At 41.0% G+C, this 21,233-nt stretch overlaps 1 protein-coding gene across 5 annotated transcripts in view; it reads right to left on the minus strand.

Moving 5' to 3' along the window:
• Nucleotides 1-1,290: 1,290 nt before the first annotated feature.
• Nucleotides 1,291-21,233, minus strand: part of MKRN1 (makorin ring finger protein 1) — a 28,856-nt gene continuing 8,913 nt past the window's right edge. For 3 of the 5 annotated variants that reach the window (XM_067747193.1, XM_067747197.1, XM_067747195.1), the window contains exons 3-8: nucleotides 8,889-9,118; nucleotides 7,890-8,116; nucleotides 4,936-5,150; nucleotides 4,076-4,186; nucleotides 3,381-3,519; nucleotides 1,292-3,024 (exon numbers count right to left, since the gene is read on the minus strand). In XM_067747193.1, the coding sequence (XP_067603294.1) occupies nucleotides 2,812-3,024; nucleotides 3,381-3,519; nucleotides 4,076-4,186; nucleotides 4,936-5,150; nucleotides 7,890-8,116; nucleotides 8,889-9,118 (1,135 nt within the window). In that variant the 3' untranslated portion in view covers nucleotides 1,292-2,811. Of the gene's footprint in view, nucleotides 3,025-3,380; nucleotides 3,520-4,075; nucleotides 4,187-4,935; nucleotides 5,151-7,889; nucleotides 8,117-8,888; nucleotides 9,119-9,926; nucleotides 9,947-21,233 lie in introns of those variants that run through there. The other 2 variants (XM_067747196.1, XM_067747194.1) reach the window with 2 other exon arrangements.

Here is a 21,233-nt window from a genome sequence, read left to right on the forward strand (position 1 = left end):
GGAGTTAGTCACAGATGTAAACATCACTTATTGTTGTGTGGTGGCAGGAAAGACGTTGAGATGGTAGTTTTGTGCAAATGGGAAAGAAGTTTCACTCATCACCGGTGGTCCCCCAACCGTGTGCAATCGGCAAGCACACAGAAAGAGCTCACTTTCAATGTAGGCAGTGACCAGGCAGCAACACGCATTAAGGACAGGCTTATACATAAGCTTCCACTGCCTTTTCTGAGACACAAAGAAGGCTGCTCCGAACATCAACCCCCTAAACTCCAGCACTAAGCCATTATCACCACCTGGGTCACGCCTAGACCATTCTCCCCACCAGACTCGGACATGCCGCCAACGGCGCAGCTCCTGATGAGCCTCTTCCTACTTTCTGGACACCAAAAAAACCAGAGGCTTGAGTCTCTGGCCCGGCTCAGATCCCCAACACTTCCACCTCGCCTCAGGCTTTCTAGCACCCCTCTGGGAGTACATGCGGTCCCCAGCAAGGCCTCAGCAGCAGCAGCTGAAGGTGAACTTTGGGCACTTCTGGAAGGGAGCAGCTTCAGCTAAAAATCCACCAGAAGGGAGCTTACAGGAACAGACTCCTCAGTGGACCTTCAGCTATGACCATGACTACAATAAGTTGCAATACACACAACCCTAGATGTGGAGACGTTTTCAATAGCATTAATTCTTAATATAGATATTACAACTATTAATTCTTAATTATAGATACTAAATTATTTTACAAATAGGCACTGTAAAAAGGTTACTGAAGGTCTTCCATTGGAGTGGTGGAAGGGTTTTTATTTTAATAATAAAAAATTTACATAGGGAATTCCCTGGTGGTCCAGTGGCTAGGACCCCACACTTTCACTGCTGAGGGCCCGGGTTGGATCCCCTGGTCAGGGAACTAAGATCCCACAAGCGACGTGGCACGGTCAAAGAGAAAAAAAAAAAAAAAATCACGTAATAGAATTAGGAACAAAAACACCGTTATTTGCGGGTCTGAAGCAGGTTCAACCAGCACATGGCAACAGAAACTGTCAGTGCCACTGTCCAATAAAGAAGGCCTAAGCGTTAGTCTTAAAAATCCTAAAAAGAAATTTGATGATCCCAGCTGGTAAGGTTTTCCTCTTTATCTCTTTCTCTCTCAAACATTTCTCAGCAGGCTAGATGTTTTAGGAAAGGTGTCAACTTTTCTCAATGAACCTATATCCACAGAAATTTGACTAACTGATGAACTGATCCAAGAGGCAATGAAAGAAACAAATATGCTTTGACATCTGCACATTTCAAAATGGCTCATTACACAAAACAGAAAGCCAAATTATGGGTTTTTAAAATTGTTTTATTTGGGAAAAGTGCGTCTTACAAAAGGGCAGCTGCAAAATACAGAGACCTCTGCAACAATTACTTGTTTTTGCTTAACGTGAAAGAATGAGTGGTATCCAAGGAATCAAAGCAGTAGATGGACAAATCAGGGGCATCTCCAAGTTATTTTCAGGAAATAGAGCAACAAAACGCAAATTTATAATTTCTGATCAAGGAATTCTTCTAACAATTTAACTTTAGCTTATCTCGTGGATTACCACCTCTCCGTCCCCTTTTAGTGGAAAAGCATGACTTACTACTGCAAACCAATTACTCCACCACAGGAAACACCTTAGAACATAGTTTTGAATCACACCTGTCTAGCTGCAAAGCTCAGGGATGGAATGAGGCAAATACCCACAAAAACGAACAGAAAAACCCGACAACAAAACCCCTCAAATGAGGACAAAGGTTTGTCAAAAAGTGCCTGGACTAGGAAGTCTAGGAGATCATAAAACATTAAATACAACTGTGTAACTGAGACCCAGTTTGTGTTAATACATGAGACAACCAGATAGTTTGAACTTCTATGGCTAAGCCCATTTCCCTATTTATAGAGACAGAGCTAGCCCTGCTCTATTAACAGCTACCAATGTACTGCTTTGTCCTTTAAGATCTATTTGCCACACGAGGCTGAAACCACTAAACTTGAGTTTTTCCACTAAGGCTACAGACACTGCATCTATGCAGGGATGAGAAGCTTGTTACACACTCACACGTACCAAGTCTATCAGCCCTTGGGAGTCAACTTCCAACTCTGCATTTATTTTATTCCACTATACCTTTATATGTGTTCTTTCACAATTTTCCTATCAGGCTAAACACAGTAAAAATCTCAACACAGTCGCACCTGGTTCTGGTTACCCAGCAGTAGTACTTGTGTGCAATTAAACAAGAGACCAAAACCACAGAACAAGTGCACAGGGTGGGGATTACAGGGCAGGGAACAGATATAAAAACATAGATGTGCAGAATTCACCAGAAACCTCAAGCATCTGCCTAAGTCTATAGCAGAAGGCTACATGCCACAGTTCAGATCCTTCACCTATCACCCCAATTCTTGGACCCCACAGCAGGGCCAATGCTGTTACTTTTGAACCTGGGGTCCTCAAAAGTGAGTACTGCAAATCCAGAAATGCTACCCTTGAACTGTGTGAATCTGGCTGAAAACAGATGACGCAACAAACCTACACTAACTGTCTGACAGTTAAATTCATGTTACAAAAAAAACTAACTTTAAGATTTATTTTTGTAACTTTCTGAAACAGAGAAAACAACATACTCCTTGGGGAAAGGTGAGGGATTGAGAAGACAGGCCCTGGGTAAAACTTATTACGACAGCACCTGGAGTCGAGAGGCCTGCCTAGGAGAGAACCACGGGCGCTGCCGCCACGAGCGGGCACGGCTGCCGTCTGAGGCTCAGCAGACCAGTTCACACGCCCCGCAAAGCTGCTATAGATCCAAGTCATAAAAATCTTCCAGCTCATCGTGAAACAAGTCCCACTCGTCTTCAGAGTCCGTCAGGTCGTCGTCCCCACCTGCAGCCAAAAGCATAAGCAACATCTCGCCCAGCTCGAAGGTGACAACCTCTTCGTCGTCGTTGTCGAAGGGGTTGCCGTGCTCTCTTTCCTCAATGAGCTCCCAGAAGTGGTTCCTTCGTTGGGCCTGTAAAAAACAGGGCCGTGATAGGGATGGCACTGCCGAGTAGCATCTTCTATTCTCTTGTTTCTAAGGCAAAACGTCCAGCACACCAGAGGGCATGACGAACCAGACTTCTTATTTAGGGTTTCGACTTTACCAATTCCTCCCCTCTGGTTACTTGAGGCCAACAGCTTAGTCTAGAGCTTTAAGCATTCTAGTTTCTCCTCTCACAGCCCTCCCAGTTTGCCGAAGTTGGTTTCCTCCTTTAATGCTCTAGTCTCGTTCCCAGTGTTAATCTTCTCCTTCCCCTACCCCAATCTGTGTGGGACTCAACTGAGAGTGTGGTATTTCCCCTCCTTCAAAAAAACAGTGAGAGTTACCCGGTATCTGCTTGATGTTCCCACTTTCTGTCTCTGTGGCTCCTCTCTACGGCCATCAGGGTACGCATGCTTGTAAAAACAGTTCCCTCCAAATGGACAGCTCCCGCGTCCTTCATCAAAATACCTGCACGCCTTGTTGCTGGAAAGGAAAATATCGCAACCCTTATTCACAGTGGATTTCAGGTCTGTATTTGACTATCATCCAGGGTTTCTTTAAACAGGGAGGGATAGAACTGGTACGTCTGTTTACATCCCTTCCCAAGGTGTGTTCTTAAACACGTGTGTGCTATTGCATGAAACACTGACCAGAAACGGAAAATGGTCAAGTCTACTGTTTAACAGCCCTAGTACCGCAGATCCAGCAGAGAGAAAACCTTCGAGAAAGCCCACACACAGGAACATAGGACAACTGTAACATGGAATCAGGACAAGGCAGACCCCATTCCTGGGGCTTTAGCTCTCTCAGCAGTGCAGACTTCATCGTAACGCAGCCCTCTGGCGTGCACCCCAAGGACTGTGTTATAGCAAGATACAGAACAGGTTAAGTGTTATCAGCGGTGACAAAATCAACTGTACTGGGAAGTAAAAGAAAGGGTAGGAAGGAGGTAGGAGTATATAATGCAGCACTGTTCTTTTCAAAGTGAACCCAAGCGACGTTGGGATCTTAGGTTGAGAAAAGGCTGCAGTGCTCATACCTCATTGCCTCCTTGTATTTCTGAATGAGTTTCTGCTTCTCTTCTTTCTCCTCCACCCAGTACTCACTTGGAATGACAAAGTTAGATGTGATGCGGCATTCTGGGCAGGACCTGGGAAACAATGAACAGGCTGCAATGCAAATTCCCCTTCACAGGCCCACTCTCCTTCAAGGACACACCCTGGTGTGTCACCTCCAGGTTTAAAGACTTAACTGAAAGGCAAATGGGCTTTTCCTGAAAGGGTTCCACACACTGGTCACACAACTGACCATTTATTTTGAGGCAAGACAAACTCCTTTATAAATTCAACTCAACGGCTAGCCAGTTCATTAAAAAAAAATAATAACTTAGGTTAAAAAAAAAAAAAGAAGACATTTCACACAGACTCCTTTTTCTTTCGTTTAAATAAATTTATTTCTTGTAACTTTGCTCTGTTTAGATTATGTAGTTTTTGTTCAGTTATGAGAACAATCTTTAAAGGATGGTGGATTATTGGCTAGCTTAATGGATGGAATAGGAAAGTGGAAAATGTAAAATGTCAGGAAACATACATTCAGAGCTAGATAAGTTTGTTCTCTGAACCTAAACTGGCTAATCCATTAAACACAATCTCCTCAGAAAAAAGCACGAAGATTCTACTAACTGATACATATGGTTTCCTCATTCAAATAAAATTAGATATATCAACTAATCTAGAAGCTAGCTGAAATACAAAGAAGAAATCCCAATTAGAAGAACCCCCAGTTTCAAGATAAAATGCATGCATTTAAATGCGGTCCATCTGGTTGAAAGTTGGCACAAGATACTAAATTCTTCCCCAAAATAGAAAAGCACAAACGAAGACTGGGGAGGAGCCTCACTTTATGATCTTGCTCTCAAATTGCTTAGCACTCCTCCACTTGCGAATACACTTGAGACAGTAGGTGTGGTTGCAGTTGGAGAGGATCCCGAAGCGGCGCTCGCTGGGGTTGGCTTTTTCATAGACCACCTCCATGCAGATCCCACACACCATGTCCTTGCTGCGCTGCACGGCAAACGAGAGCTCCATGTCCTTCTCATGGGCCTCGATGCAAGACTAGAAGAAGTGGAGAGAGGTGCAATCAAGTCATGGAATCACAACAACTTGACAGCTAAAGACTCCTGTGCAGAGAATCGAACAGTCAGGTGAAAAGATAATGTTCCCAATATGACACTGAAAACAGCTTTGTTCACCAGTGAGTACAGGTGCACCGACATCTGGGGACTTCACGATACTATAAAGTCAAACTCTGAGGACTCAACTTCAGGAACTAAAAAATTACCTAATTTTCTCTATTCTGCAACTCAACCCCTGCTGTTATTCACACTATAGTTTTTCACACTAAGTTTGTTGATTTTACAGGTTTCTAGATGGAAAATGTAATTAGGATTAAGGCTGTAATTTATAACCTATCAGAAAATAAGGGTGAAGGAAACTAACCTTTATTAGGTGACAATTATGTGCCAGGCATATAATTCACATTCAAAATAAAACAGCTTTATTGAGATATAACTTACATCCCATATAATGCATTCATTCAAAGTGTACAATGAAATGGTTTTTGGTATATGCACTGAGCTATACAACCATCACCACAATCAATACTAGGACATTTTCATTACCCCAAAGGGAAACTCCAAACCCACAGCAGTCACTTACTTCCCCCGACTCAACACCTCTAGCCCTAGGCAACGACACATCTGTGGATACGCTTATTCAGGACATTTCGTATAAATACACGGCCCTCTGTGACTGCCTTTGTTCACTTCGCACATTTTCAAGGTATCTATGGTGGCACAATATATGATTATTTCATTTTCTTTTTCTTGCTGAGTAATATTCCATCGTATGGAGAGACCACAGTTTGTTTTCCCATTTTCAGATGATGGACATTTTGGTTGTTTCTGCTTTGGGGCTGTTATGAATAGTGCTATGAACACTCATGTGCAAGTTTCTGTGTGGACATCACATACTTTTTATTTTAAATGAGGTATAATTTACATAACATTATATTACACATATTTTAATCTCTAAGAAACATGCTAATTATAGGAAATACAAAAAAGCAATAGAAAAGTCACCCATAGTCCCATATAACCAGTTATTTTAGTATATATTTTTATCCTTTTCCTAAACCTTTTTTTAAACATCTTTATTGGAGTATAATTGCTTTACATAAATGCTGGTTTCTGCTGTACAACAAAGTGAATCAGTTCTACGTATACATATATCGCCATATCCCCTCCCTTTTGCGTCTCCCTCCCACCCTCCCTATCCCACCCCTCTAGGTGGTCACAAAGCACCGAGCTGATATCCCTGTGCTATGCGGCTGCTTCCCACTAGCTATCTATTTTATATTTGGTAGCATATATATGTCCATGCCACTCTCTCACTTCATCCCAGCTTCCCCTTGCCCCTCCCTGTGTCCTCAAGTCGATTCTCTAGTAGGTCTGTGTCTTTATTCCTGTCCTGCCCCTAGGTTCTTCATGACTTTTTTTTTTTTTACATTCCATACACGTGTTCACATACGGTATTTGTTTTTCTCTTTCTGACTTACTTCACTCTGTATGACACACTCTAGGTCCATCCACCTCACTACAGATAACTCAATTTCGTTTCTTTTTACGGCTGAGTAATATTCCATTGTATATATGTGCCACATCTTCTTTATCCATTCGTCTGTTGATGGACACTTAGGCTAAACTTTTTTTTTTTTTTAAAAACAATCCCCTGAAGTAGGCACTGCTCTCCCGAATATATACAGGGGTTCAAACTGCTACATCACACAGCCAATACGCTGAGAAGGCAGAGGTCAAACCACACTCCACTGCTTCACCACCACCCACAGCCAAAGTGAGTTTATTAAGAGATGATTATGATTAGAAGCAAAATCTGCTCCAATAAATATAAGGTTTTTAATACAGGGTCTTCCCAACAAAAAGAAATTCATGCAGCAAATGGGCTTAGGAAACCATAGTTTGAAACCTTCATCCATCGCTGATGAGAATGTAAAACAGTGCAGTCACTGTGGAGAAAGCTTGGCAGTCGCTCAAAATATGAAGCATAGTTACCATGTGACCCAGCAACTCTATTCCAAGGTAATCAAGACATATGTCCACCAAAATTTACACACGAATGTTCATGGCATTATTTATAACAGCTGAAAGGTGAAACAACCCAAATGGAAAAACAAAGTGCTGTACAGCCATACGGAGGATTATTACTCAGCCATGAAAAGGAAGGAAGTACTGATACACACTCTAACACAAATGAATCCTGAGAACATCTTGCTAATCTTTTAGCCAGTCACAAAAGGCCACATATACGAAATGTCCAGAACAGGGAAATCCATAGAGACAGAAAGTAAAACAGTTGTTGCCAGGAGCTGGAGGGAGGGAAGAACGGAGAGCAGTGGAGCTAATGAGCCAGAGGCTTCTTTTCTGGCATAATGAAAATGTCCTAAAATTAGAGAATAGTGGTTGCACAACTCTGCGAATATACTAAAAACCAATGAAATGTGCATTTTAGAAGAGTAAATTGTATGGAATGTGAATAGAGAAGCTGTTATTTTAAAAAAGAAGAAATAAAAAGGAAAAAAAGCCCAAAAAAGTCTGAGGTTCTAAAGCACAATTTTCTTGATAAAGCAGTCAAGAAGCCTAGGAAGGAGAACACCCCCAACTTAATGATAATCACCATTCAATTCACCAAACGTTTCTTTGAAATGAACTGACAATGTTGTGAAAGGGAAAATATAGTTCTCACACCTATTAACAGAATATCTTCCTTAAGACTTACTTTTATATGTTGTGATCTTTGGGCAGCATCCATTGGGTGGAGGACCTGCAGCCCACACATATCACACGAGTCTCCGTGGAGATACACACAGTTCTCCCCATATCGGCACTCTCCCACCGCAGCATAGGGGCAGAGCTGCTTCTTTGTTTCCACTGCAGTTTGCTCCTTCTCTGATTCTTCCTTGGTCACTGAGCCCTGCAGGGGTGCTTCAGTGGAGGAAGGGGCAGCTGAAAACGTTTAAGAGTGTGGTAAAGGTCCAAAACGGATAAGGCAGATACATGAACTATAAATAAGGTAACTGAGAAACTAACTGAAAAGAAAAAAAAAAAATGAAAAGAACTTCAGTTAAACTCCAAAGCAGTCTATTGAACTAATTCCCTTACTCTTGAAAAAATGAATTTCTTCTGATACTGACATTTCCAAGATTAGCCCTGTTTTAAAATTTTTTTTAAAAACCTTTTTACGTATTTCTTGTGCAACTGTACTGATTAAAGTAGAGATGCTTGGGACTTCCCCGGTGGCACTGTGGTTAAGAAATCCGCCTGCCAATGCAGGGGACACAGGTTCAATCCCTAGTCCGGGAAGATCCCACATGCTGCGGAGCAACTAAGTGCGTGTGCCACAACTACTGAGTCTGTGCGTTAGAGCCCGTGCTCCGCAACAAGACAAGCCACCACAATGAGAAGCCCACACACCACAATGAACAGTAGCCCCCGTGCGCAGCAATGAAGACCCAATGCAGCCAAAAATGAAAAATGTTTAAAAAGAAAAAAAAAGGGAGAGCAAGAGGCTTCAGTTTTTCAAAACATTCTAAATTCATTACTATTGGGATTCAAAAAGTTTCTTTCACTCCATCTGTTAAGTCTTAGGTAACCTAATTTAAGAGTATTAAGATTAGACTAAATATGAAGATTGGAAGCAGGAAGCTTGTGAAAACTCAGCTAATTGATGAACTACTCCCTATCCCTCTGACCTGTTTTTATTCTTCAAAATACTCACTACGGCCACAGTAGGGCTGCCCAGGAACAAACTCAATGGCGTTCACCCAGTCTTCTGAACCTGCTCCTACAGTTGAAAAGTTTGAATTTCTTGACTCAGCTTCGCCCATATTCATTTCAACAATCGGTCCAACTACTGATGAGAGACTTGAGGAAGCAGCAAGGGGTGACTTTGCAGTTACATCTGTAGCAGTTGCTTCTTCCTGTTTCAATGGCTTGCTGTGTTCATATCTTAAAAATAAAATAAAACAAAATTTAAAAAGTCGGCAGTCACTGTCTAACCAGAAGCCTCTAGATGGAATATATTCCCTATCCTGTCCTTGGGTTCTTTTCAAACTACTGTGCCTATGAATCACGTGGAAAACTGTTAAAAGGCAGATACCTAATTTCTAAGTCTGGTGCAGCCCGGAGTTTTGCGTGTCTAAGCAGCCCTCACACGTGCCACTGCTGCTGCTCCAGGGAGGGACCAGTGTGAGCAGCAAGGCCATGAACCAGGGGTCAGCAAACTTAGAGTCAAATACACACAGATTCGGGGCTCTGCAGGTCATATTGCCCATGTTACAACTATTCAACCCTGCAGCTGTGGTTCAAAAGTAGCCATAGGGGGCTTTCCTGGTGGCGCAGTGGTTAAGAATCCACCTGCCAATGCAGGGGACACGGGTTCGAGCCCTGGTCCAGGAAGATCCCACATGCCGTGGAGCAACTAAGCCCGTGCGCCACAACTACTGAGCCTGCGCTCTAGAGCCCGTGAGCCGCAACTACTGAAGCCTGCGTGCCTAGAGCCCGTGCTCCGCAACAAGAGAAGCCACCGCAGTGAGAAGCCCGCGCACCGCAACAAACAGTAGCTCCCGCTTGCCACAACTAGAGAAAGCCCGCGCGCAGCAACGAAGACCCAACGCAGCCAAAAATAAATAAAATTAAAAAAAAAAAAAAGCAGCCATAGGCATTATCTAAATGACAATGCGTGCTGTGTTCCAGTAAAACTTTACAAAAACAGCCTTTGGTCAGGTTTGCCCTACAGGCCATATAGTTCACCTACCCATGCTGTAGAACATCTACTACCCTTCAAATTCCACTCTAATTAGGAGTTTCAGACAGTTGACTACCGTTCCCATGGCAAGTCTGCTAAAGAGATTGTGCAGCCAAAATTAACATTGATTAAGAAAGCAAGGCTGACACTCAAATTCAACAAGTAAATATGTGAAACATTTTACCAACACATAAAATTCCCCCAATATTAAAACACAGAGATAGTATTTACAAAATATGCAGTATGTATTTTCTTTTCCCACATCCATCCATTCACCTAATTTTCTTTTCTAAATTCTTACCCTACGCATCTTCTGCTTGCTTTTCATCTGTAAAATTATCATTGACCCTTATCCCCAAATACAGAAAAAAACTGTTTATTTCCTTTAAGAAGCACCTTGCTGCCTGAGAAAATCCTCACAATTCTTTGAGCATTCTATGCTGAGAGATTCACCCAGACACAATAAATTAATTATGAATGCAGTATATAAACTGTGTTATACGGTATGTATCCAGCAGTTGTTGTAATTAATTAGTTAACTGGGCAGTACTAAGCATGGATCATCTGTGTTATAGGCGTCTGGGTTTACATCTAAGGAAGAGGTAAAACTTTAACTAAAGACTGTCCTTTAGCTTATGGCAAACATTTGCTGAGCTGGTCTTTATCCTTATATTATCTCAAATCTTCCTATTTCCTACTCCTAAGCATTAGGTAACCTACTCTGCTTTGCAGTACAAGTAATTTGAGTATCCTGATATCAGCTACAAAACCCAGTGCACTTATCCCACAGACTGGAATTATGCCAGCTGAAAATATGCTCTTTCACTTGCACCTCACTTCATCATCAAAAAACTCTGAGAAAGTCCTCTTTCGTTTTATAGATGACGTGTAAGTAGTGCTCTAGGTCTAATGTGACTCCAAAGCCACCCTGTAAAAGAGAGCAGCCATTAGCCGTATCTAGCTGTTTATACTTAAATAACATTTAAAACTCAGTTCCTTGGTCCTGGCACTAGCTACGTTTTCAAGTGTTCAATAAGTAGTCACACGTAGCTAGGGGGTCACCTTTTTGGGCATTCACACTATCACACAAAGTTCTATTAAACAGCACTGCTCTGAAGTTTGTTTCAGAGCCTTAAGGAACCTTAGAAATCTATCCCCAGATCCTCACATTTTAACTGCTTTCACCGCCTTTAAGTTAGAAAAGAACCCGGGTTTCAGAATTAAGACAGGCTCGAATTTAAAATGCCAGCTTCACCAATAGAGAAAGCCTTCAGGGCTTTGGGAAAGTTTTAAAGGATTAAATAAAACTAAATGTCAAGATACATAAAGGGTCTAAAATAGATATGACACCCATATTTTAGTTCTCTTTCTTTCTCCTTTGCCATATTCATTTCAAGAATTTCAGGGTAAATGACTCAAAAAACTACTTAAAAGATAGGACTCGAATGCTTATCACCATCTATCAAATTGCAAATACTACCAAGTTTTTGAAAGGAGTGCATTTTGGTTTTAAGGAAAATTTATCAAGGAATCAATAAGGTATAAATAAAAATTTTGAAAGCACAGAATATTAGCAAGAAAGTTCACACTTGTAAATAGTGCAGAATATATCTATATAAAATACGCTTCTGAAGTAAAATTTTGTGAGTAAGCACTAGGAAAGGTAGGGCACAAATAAGAAAGAATAAAGCAAGAAAGAAAATGACAAAGGCAAAAGCAATACTCCCATTTTGAAAGGAGTTTACTAAAAACTAATGGTTCAGTGAAGCATGGAACTCTTCGTAGAAAAGGGACTGGCCCCCTACGGCCCTCAAGTCAAACCCAACGGGAGCTAGGAATGGTTTTGGCATTTTTAAATAGTTGGAAAAAAGATCATTTTATGACACGAAAAGTAATTGAAATTAAAATTTCAAGGACTTCCCTGGGTGGGCCAGTGGTTAAGACTCTGCACTCCCAATGCAGGGGGCATGGGTTTGATCCCTGGTCGGGGAACTAAGATCCCGTGTGCCACACAGCATGGCCAAAAACAAAATTAAAAAAAAATAAAATAAAATAAACTCTCTCTCAGAAATGTTTAAATTAATTAACTAATTAAATAAAATTTCAGTGTCCCAAAATAAAGTTTCATTGGAACACAGCCACACCTATTAGCTTATGTATTTACCTAGGGCTGTTTTTGTGCTACAAGAAACCGTATGGCCTGCCCAACCACAAATATTAATTCTCTGGTCCCACACTGAAAGTCTTCCAGGCCCCGTTAAAGAGAATCCTCACATCTACTGGATTCAGTCCATGACAGTGGCTTTGTAAAGTTATTAATTCTTTAAGAAATTAACACAGAATTGCTGATCCTTTAAGCCACAGTGGTAAGTTAATACTGAGGCAACACTGAAACTAATATTGAGTTTTTCTTTCACATCTTGCAAAGAATACTTTGATACAGTATCAGTTTCTATCTAAGGAAGTTTAATCCATTTTTCTTCTACCTCTACACAAAAGACAGACACTCCTCCCTCTGGTTGGCTTGCAACTCCCCACCCCCAATCATTCTGAGCTTTGATATCTGCCTTTAAAGATTTTAACTTATGGGATTTGGTAGGTCTATAGGGCAAAAAAAAAAAAAAAAAAAAAATCCCTCCAAAGGGGAATTCCCTGGTAGTCCAGTGGTCAGGACTCCAGGCTTCCACTGCAGGGAGCATGGGTTCAATTCCTGGTCAGGGAACTAAGATCCCGCATGCCTCATGGTCACTCCAAAGGAAACAAGATCTACCATAACAATGGTTGTCAACCAAGGCAGTCCTGTCCCTTTCCCTAGTGGGTGTTCAGAAACAACGCCCAGGAGTTCTAATGGCACTTACTCAGTGGGGGCAAAGGATGCTAGATCTCCTGCAACAGTCCTGAGCAACAAAGAACTGGCATCACTAAATAACAGCACCCCATTATGCAACACGGATGCAGCAATACTTCTGCAATACGGATACAGCAACACTTCTGCAACACAGATGCAGCAACACTTCTGACCTGTTGGAACTAGGATATCATTTCATTATGAACTATTCCCTTCATGAGGAGTTAAACTACTCAAAATCCCTGGGCATTGGCCAAGTTGCATAAAAAGATCTCTACATAGTAAGAGTGAAAAGTAGGCTTAAGCCCCCAAGTACAATTTTAATGAGGAAACAAACAGTCTTGGATTTTGGGACAAGCCACTCCATGAGATTCCTTCCTTAGCTAATCTATAATCAAGCTCTTAATAGTCACCTATATCAGCCTGTCCCAAACAATTATCACCAAACTTTCCTTTCAGGTAGACTATTGGGATGTAGGTTTCTCTAACTCCTTTCACTTCACCCTAAGAGCACTAAACCCAGCTCATATCAGGATCATTCCCCCAAAACGGAGCTGTATACCCTTACTAAAGAGAGAACTGCTGATTAACACATGGAGCCTAGGCCTTAGCTCGGATTTCTTCAATTTACCCCCTTATTTCCCAGTTATTTCACCTCTATGGTCCAATACCTCAGAAGAGTACCTCTTCTGAAATAAGAGGCTCATCTGTTAACAGCCATAATTTTCCACAATCTATCACACAGTATATTATTCTCCAAGTCTCTCTGCTGCACACCTTAGAGCCCCGTGTCCACTCTTGCTTACATTCAATTCCTCTCTCCCTATAGTTTACAAGGATTCTCAACTGACTGCCTGGTCAAGGAATTACGTTGGTTTAAAAATCCTGCAGAGGAGGTGGAGTCAAGATGGCAGTGTGGGAAGACGCAGAGTTAGCGTCTCCCCACAACTAGGGCACCTGCTGGCCGCTGGTGGTGAACTCTGACACCCAAGGAGACAGGAGGAACCCCAAAGTGAACCGGTAGGACATAGGGAGACTGACGGCAGGAGAAGTGGAGGCCAGACAGGATCGGTGCCCCTGCAGGCAGGGAGATCAGGAGAGGCAGGCGGGAGGGGCCCTCCAGGAGGAGGGGAGGGCGTTTCCCCGCCCACTCAAGCCCAGGAAGCCTGCTGGGCTCCCAGGTGAGGTTCCCGGCCCTCTGAGACCAACCTCTGCTCCTTGAGCCTAAGCCGCAGCCCCCACAGTCCCCAAGGCCTTTTCCAGCACTGTGGGTCCTGAGCACTGGCCCCACCCACTGCCCAAACCTTGCCCTTGCTTGGGCCCCACTCTCCACAGCTAAGGCCTTTCTCCCCTCCCCCCCAACTTTTTCATTTCCTTCCTCCTTTTTTTTTTTTTTTTACTATTGTGATACTGATGCACCTTCTGGTTGTTGACTCATCTATATTTTATTTTCATATTCTTCCTCAAATATCTGTTAATTTCCTAGGCTAATTTTATTTTTTACTATATTATTGGTTTTTTTTTTGCCACCCCAGGCAGCTTGCGGCATCTTGGTTCACGAGCCCGGAGTCGGGGTGAAGCTCCTGTGGTGGAGTTCCAAGTCTGAACCACTATACTAACAGAGAAACTCAAACCCCAGGGAATATTCATCAGAGTGAGGCCTCACGGAGTCTCTCACATCAGCAACAAAACCCAGCTCTACCCAATAGCCTACAAACCCCAGTGTTGGAAGCCTCAGTCCAAACAACCAGTAAGACAGGAACATAATCCCACTCAAAAAAAAAAAAAAGGAGAGAGGGGGAGAGAGAGAGAGAGAGCAAAAAAATATATCACAGATGAAGAAGCAAGGTAAAAACGTACAGGACCAAATAAATGAAGAGGAAATAGGCAATCTACCTGAAAAAGAATTCAGAGTAATGATAGCAAAGATGATCCAGAATCTCGGAAACAGAATGGCGGCACAGATTGAGAAAATACAAGAAATGTTTAACAAAGATCTAGAAGAACAAACAGAGATGAACAACACAATAAATGAAATGAAAAATACACTAAAAGGAATCAGTAACAGATAACTGAGGCAGAAGAACGAATAAGTGAGCTGGAAGACAAAATGGTAGAAATAACTTCCGAGGAGCAGAATAAAGAAAAAAGAATGAAAAGAATTGAAGACAATATCAGAGACCTCTGGGACAACACTAAAAGCACCAACATTCGAATTATAGGGGTCCCAAAAGAAGAAGAGAAAGAGAACGGGTCTGAGAAAATATTTGAAGAGATTATAGTTGAAAAGTTCCCTAACATGGGAAAGGAAATAGTCACCCAAGTCCAGGAAGCACAGAGAGTCCCATACAGGACAAATCCTAGGAAGAACACACCAAGACACATATTAATCAAACTAACAAAAATTAAATTCAAAGAAAAAATATTAAAAGCAGCAAGGGAAAACAAAAAATAACATACAAAGGAATCCCCATAAGGTTATCAGCTGATTTTTCAGCGGGAACTCTTCAGGCCAAAAGGGAGGGGCAGGATATACTTAAAGTGATGAAAGAGAAAAACCTACAACCAAGATAACTCTAACCAGCAAGGATCTCATTCAGATTTGATGGAGAAGTCAAAAGCTTTTCAGAAAAGCAAAAGCTAAAAGAATTCAGCACCACCAAACCAGCTTTACAACAAATGCTAAAGAAACTTTTCTAAGCGGGAAACACAAGAGAAGAAAAAGACCCACAAAAACAAACCCAAAATGATTAAGAAAATGGTAATAGGAACATACATATCAATAATATCCTTGAATGTGAATGGATTAAATGCCCCAACCAAAACACAGACTGGCTGAAATGGATACAAAAACAAGACCCATATATATGCTGTCTACAAGAGACCCACTTCAGACCTAGGGACACTTACAGACTGAAAGTGAAGGGATGGAAAAAGATATTCCATGCAAATGGAAATCAAAAGAAAGCTGGAGTAGCAATACTTGTATCAGATAAAACAGACTTTAAAATAAAGACTGTTACAAGAGATAAGGAGGGACACCACACAATGATCAAAGGATCAATCCAAGAAGATGTAACAATTATAAATGTTTATACACCCAACATAGGAGCACCTCAATACATAAGGCAAATGCTAACAACCATGAAAGAAATCGAAAGTAACACAGTAATAGTAGGGGACTTTAGCACCCCACTTACACCAATGGACAGATTATCCAAACAGAAAATAAATAAGGAAACACAAGCTTTAAATGACACAACAGACCAGGCAGATCTAATTGATATTTATCCACCCAAAAGTGGCAGAATATACTTTCTTCTCAAGTGCACATGGAACATTCTCCAGGATGAATCACATCTTGGGTCACAAATCAAGCCTAGGAAAATTTAAGAAAACTGAAATCATATCAAGCATCTTTTCTGACCACAACGCTATGAGACTGGAAATCAATTACAAGAAAAAAACTGTAAAAAACAAAAATACATGGAGGCGGGCTTCCCTGGTGGCGCAGTGGTTGAGAGTCCACCTGCCGATGCAGGGGACACAGGTTCGTGCCTCAATCCGGGAAGATCCCACGTGCCATGGAGCGGCTGGGCCCGTGAGCCGTGGCTGCTGGGCCTGCATGTCCGGAGCCTGTGCTCCACAACGGGAGAGGCCACAACAGTGAGAGGCCCGCGTACCACAAAAAATAAAAAACCAAAAAAACATGGAGGCTAAACAGTGCACTACTAAATAACCAAGAGATCACTGAAGAAATCAAAGAAATTAAAAAATACATAGAAACAAATGATAACGAAAACACCACGACCCAAAACCTATGGGACACAGCAAAAGCAGTTCTAAGAGGGAAATTTATAGCAACTCAATCTCACCTCAAAAAACAAGAAAAATCTCAAATAAACAATCTAACCCTACACTTAAAACAACTAGACAAAGAAGAACAAAGAAAACCCAAAGTCAGTAGAAGGAAAGAAATCATAAAGATCAGAGCAGAAATAAATGAAATAGAAATGAAGAAAACAGTAGTAAAGATCAATAAAACTAAGAGTTGGTTCTTTGAGAAGATAAACAAAATTGAAAAACCTTAGCCAGACTCATCAAAAAGAAACGGGAGAGGACGCAAATCAATAAAATTAGAAATGAAAAAGGAGAAATCACAACTGACACTGCAGAAATACAAAGGATTATAAAGCGAATACTACAAACAACTACATGCCAATAAAAAGGACAACCATGAAGAAATGGACAAATTCTTGGAAAGGTACAATTTTCCAAGACTGACCCAGGAAGAATTAGAAAAGATAAAGAGAACTATCACAAGTAATGAAATTGAAACTAACTTAAAATCTTCTAACAAACAAAAGTCCAGGACCAGACGGCCTCACAGGCGAATTCTATCAAACATGTAGAGATCCTTCTCAAACTCTTCCAAAAAAACTGCAAAGGGAGAAACACTCCCAAATTCCTTCTACGAAGCCACCATCATGCTGATACCAAAACCAGAAAAAGATATCACAAAAAAAGAAAATTATAGACCAATATCACTGATGAACACAGATGCAAAAATCCTGAAGAAAATACTAGAAAACAGAATCCAACAACACATTAAAAGGATCATACACTATGAACAAGTGGGATTTATCCCAGGGATGCAAGGATTCTTCAATATACGCAAATTAATCAATGTGATACACCACATTAACAAATTAAGGAATAAAAACCATATAATCATCAATAGATGCAGAAAAAGCTTTTGACAAAATTCAACACCCATTTATGATAAAAACTCTCCAGAAAATGGGCAAAGAGGGAACCTACCTCAACATAATAAAAGACACATATGACAAACCCACAGCAAGCATCATACTCAATGGTGAAAAACTGAAAGCATTTCCACTAAGATCAGGAACAAGACAAGGATGTCCACTCTCGCCATTCTTATTCAACATAGTTTTGGAAGTCCTAGCCATAGCAATCGAAGAAAAAGAAATAAAAGGAATACAAATTGGAAAAGAAATAAAACTGTCACTGTTTGCTGATGACATGATACTATACATAGAGAATCCTAAAGATGCCACCAGAAAACTACTAGAACTAATCAATGAATTTGGTAAGGTTGCAGGATACAAAATTAACACACAGAAATCTCTGGCATTCCTATACACCAACAATGAAAAATCAGAAAGAGAAATTAAGGAAACACTCCCATTTACCACTGCAACAAAAAGAATAAAATACCTAGGAATAAACCTGCCTAAGGAGGTGAAAGACTTGTACTCAGAAAACTATAAAATACTGATGAAAGAAATCAAAGATGACAGAAAGAGATGGAGAAATATACCATGTTCTTGCATTGGAAGAATCAATATTGTGAAAATGACTATACTAGCCAAAGCAATCTACAGATTCAATGCAATCCCTATCAAACTACCAATGGCATTCTTCACAGAATTAGAACAAAAAATTTTACAATTCATATGGAAACACAAACACGTATGGAAAATGACTATACTAGCCAAAGCAATCTTGAGAAAGAAAAATGGAGCTGGAGGAATAAGGCTCCCTGACTTCAAACTATACCACAAAGCTACAGTAATCAAGACAGTATGGTACTGGCACAAAAACAGAAATATAGATCAATGGTACAAGATAGAATGCCCAGAGATAAACCCACACACACATGGGCACCTAATTTACAATAAAGGAGGCAAGAACATAGAATGGAGAAAAGACGGCCTCTTCAATAAGTGGTGCTGGGAAAACCGGACAGCTACATGTGAACGAATGAAATTAGAACACTACCTAACACCATACACAAAAATAAACTACAAATGGATTAAAGACTTAATATAAGACCAGACACTATAAAACTCTTAGAGGAAAACATAGGAAAAACACTCTTTGACATAAAACACAGCAAGATCTTTTTTGACCCACCTCCTAGAGTTCGGGAAATAAACCAAAAATAAACAAATGGGTCTTAAACTTAAAAGCTTTGCACAGCAAAGGAAACCATAAACAAGACAAAAAGACAACCCTCAGAATGGGAGAAAATATTTGCAAATGAAACAACAGACAAAGGATTAATCTCCAAAATATACAAACAGCTCAATATCAAAAAACAAACAATCCAGTTTAAAAATGGGCGGAAGACCTAAATAGACATTTCACCAAGGAAGATGTACAGATGTCCAAGAGACACATGAAAAGATGCTCAACATCACTAATTATTAGAGAAATGCAAATCAAAACTACAATGAGGTATCACCTCACACCAGTCAGAATGGCCATCATCAAAAAATCTAGGGGGAAAAAAAAAAACTCTAGAAACAATAAATGCTGGAAAGGGTGTGGTGAAAAGGGAACCCTCCTGCACTATTGGTGGGAATGTAAATTGATACAACCACCAAGGAGAACAGTATGGAAGTTCCTTAAAAAACTAAAACTGGAACTACCATATGACCCAGCAATCCCACTACTGGGCATATACCCTGAGAAAACGATAATTGAAGAAGAGACATGTACCACAATGTTCATTGCAGCTCTATTTACAATAGCCAGGACATGGAACCAACCTAATGGTCCACCAACAGATGAATGGATAAAGAAGATGTGGCACATATATACAGTGGAATATTACTCAGCCGTAAAAAAAAAACTGAGTTATTTGTAGTGAGGTGGATGGACCTAGAGTGTGTCATACAGAGTGAAGTTAAGTCAGAAAGAGAAAAACAAATACCTTATGCTAACGCATATATATGGAATCTAAAAAAAAAAAAAAAAGGTACTAATGAACCTAGTTGCAGGACAGAAATTAAGAGGTAGACATAGAAAATGGACTTGAGGACATGGATAGGGTGGGAGGGCAAAGTTGGGGCAAAGTGAGAGTAGCATGGACATATATACACCACCAAATGTAAAATAGTTGGCTGGTGGGAAGCAGCAGCATAGCACAGAGATCTGCTTGGTGCTTTGCGATAACCTAGAGGGGTGGGATAGGGAGGATGGGAGGGAGGCTAAGAGGGAGGGGATATGGGGACATGTGTATACATATGGCTGATTCTCTTTGTTATGCAACAGAAACTAACACAGTATTGTGAAGCAATTATACTCCAATAAAGATTTTTTTTTTTTAAATCCTGCAGAGACCATCCTACTACAAAGAATCGCTCATTCACAGTGGGATGGACTTCTAACACCTATTGCCCTTTTTAATATTGTGACTGACTACAAAAGACATATCTGGGTTTTTTACTTTTGGGTTTTTTTTTGAGGAGTGTCGTATCAGTTTTTTCCTTCTAGCAATATTGCAATGAAAAAAATCAGCAGAGAGCAAAATGACCACTAAACTCAGGTACCAGGGGTTCCATTTCTGGGAGGCTTCCTACAGTCACATGGAAAGAATCTTGTATTTCTTCTCTACCCTTACTAGATTTCCTAAGTAAAACAGATGTGAGATAGCCTAACATCAATATCCCACCCGTCAATAATTTCTTAGTCTTTTGAACTCTAAGCATTTGAACCCAATAGCTGACACAATTCTTTTCTGATAATAGGATGCTAAAATTGGCTATGACACTGTCAAAATATCTTACCTAGTGTGATCATTTAAAATATGCCTGGGACTTCCCTGGTGGCGCAGTGGTTAAGAATACGCCTGCCAATGCAGGGGACACGGGTTAGAGCCCTGGTCCAGGAAGATCTCACATGCTGCGGAACAACTAAGCCTGTGTGTCACAACTACTGAGCCTGCGCTCTAGAGCCCACAAGTCATAACTACTGAGCCGTCACGCCACAACTACTGAAGCCCACGTGCCTAGAGCCCGTGCTCCACAACAAGAGAAGCCACCATAATGAGAAGCCAGCACACCGCAATAAACAGTAGCCCCCGCTCACTGCAACTAGAGAAAGCCTGCACAGCAACGAAGACCCAACACAGCCAAAAAGAAATTTTTAAATAAATTTTTTTAAAAACCTTAAAAAATATAAAATAAAATATGCCCAAAATTCTTTAACAGTCCTCCCCCCTTCAACAGGTGGAGGCCAATTTCTTTCCCCTTGAAAGTGGGCTGGACTTAGTGACTCGCTTGTAATAAACAGAATATAGTGGAAGTGACAGTGTATGACTTCTGAGACTAGATCATAAAAAGGTATTGTGGCTTCGTCCTTGCTGTCTCTCTTGAATCACTTACTCTGGGGACAAGTTAGTGTGAGGACACTAAAGCAGCCCTAGGGAAATGTCCACGAGGCGAGGAACTAAGGCCTCCCACCAACAGATGTGTGAGTGAGCCACCTTCCAAGTGGTCTTCCGGCCCCCACTGAGACTTCAGATGATGGCAGCCCTGGCTGAAATCTTGGCTGCAATCTCTTGAGAGGCTCCAAGCTAGAACCACCCACTCAGCTAAGCCACGCCAAGGTTCCAGACCCCAGAAACTATGAGATAATAAATGTTTACCATTTTCAAG

The sequence above is a fragment of the Pseudorca crassidens genome, chromosome 8, assembly GCF_039906515.1.
Source record: "Pseudorca crassidens isolate mPseCra1 chromosome 8, mPseCra1.hap1, whole genome shotgun sequence".
In the NCBI taxonomy this organism is placed as follows: domain Eukaryota; kingdom Metazoa; phylum Chordata; class Mammalia; order Artiodactyla; family Delphinidae; genus Pseudorca; species Pseudorca crassidens.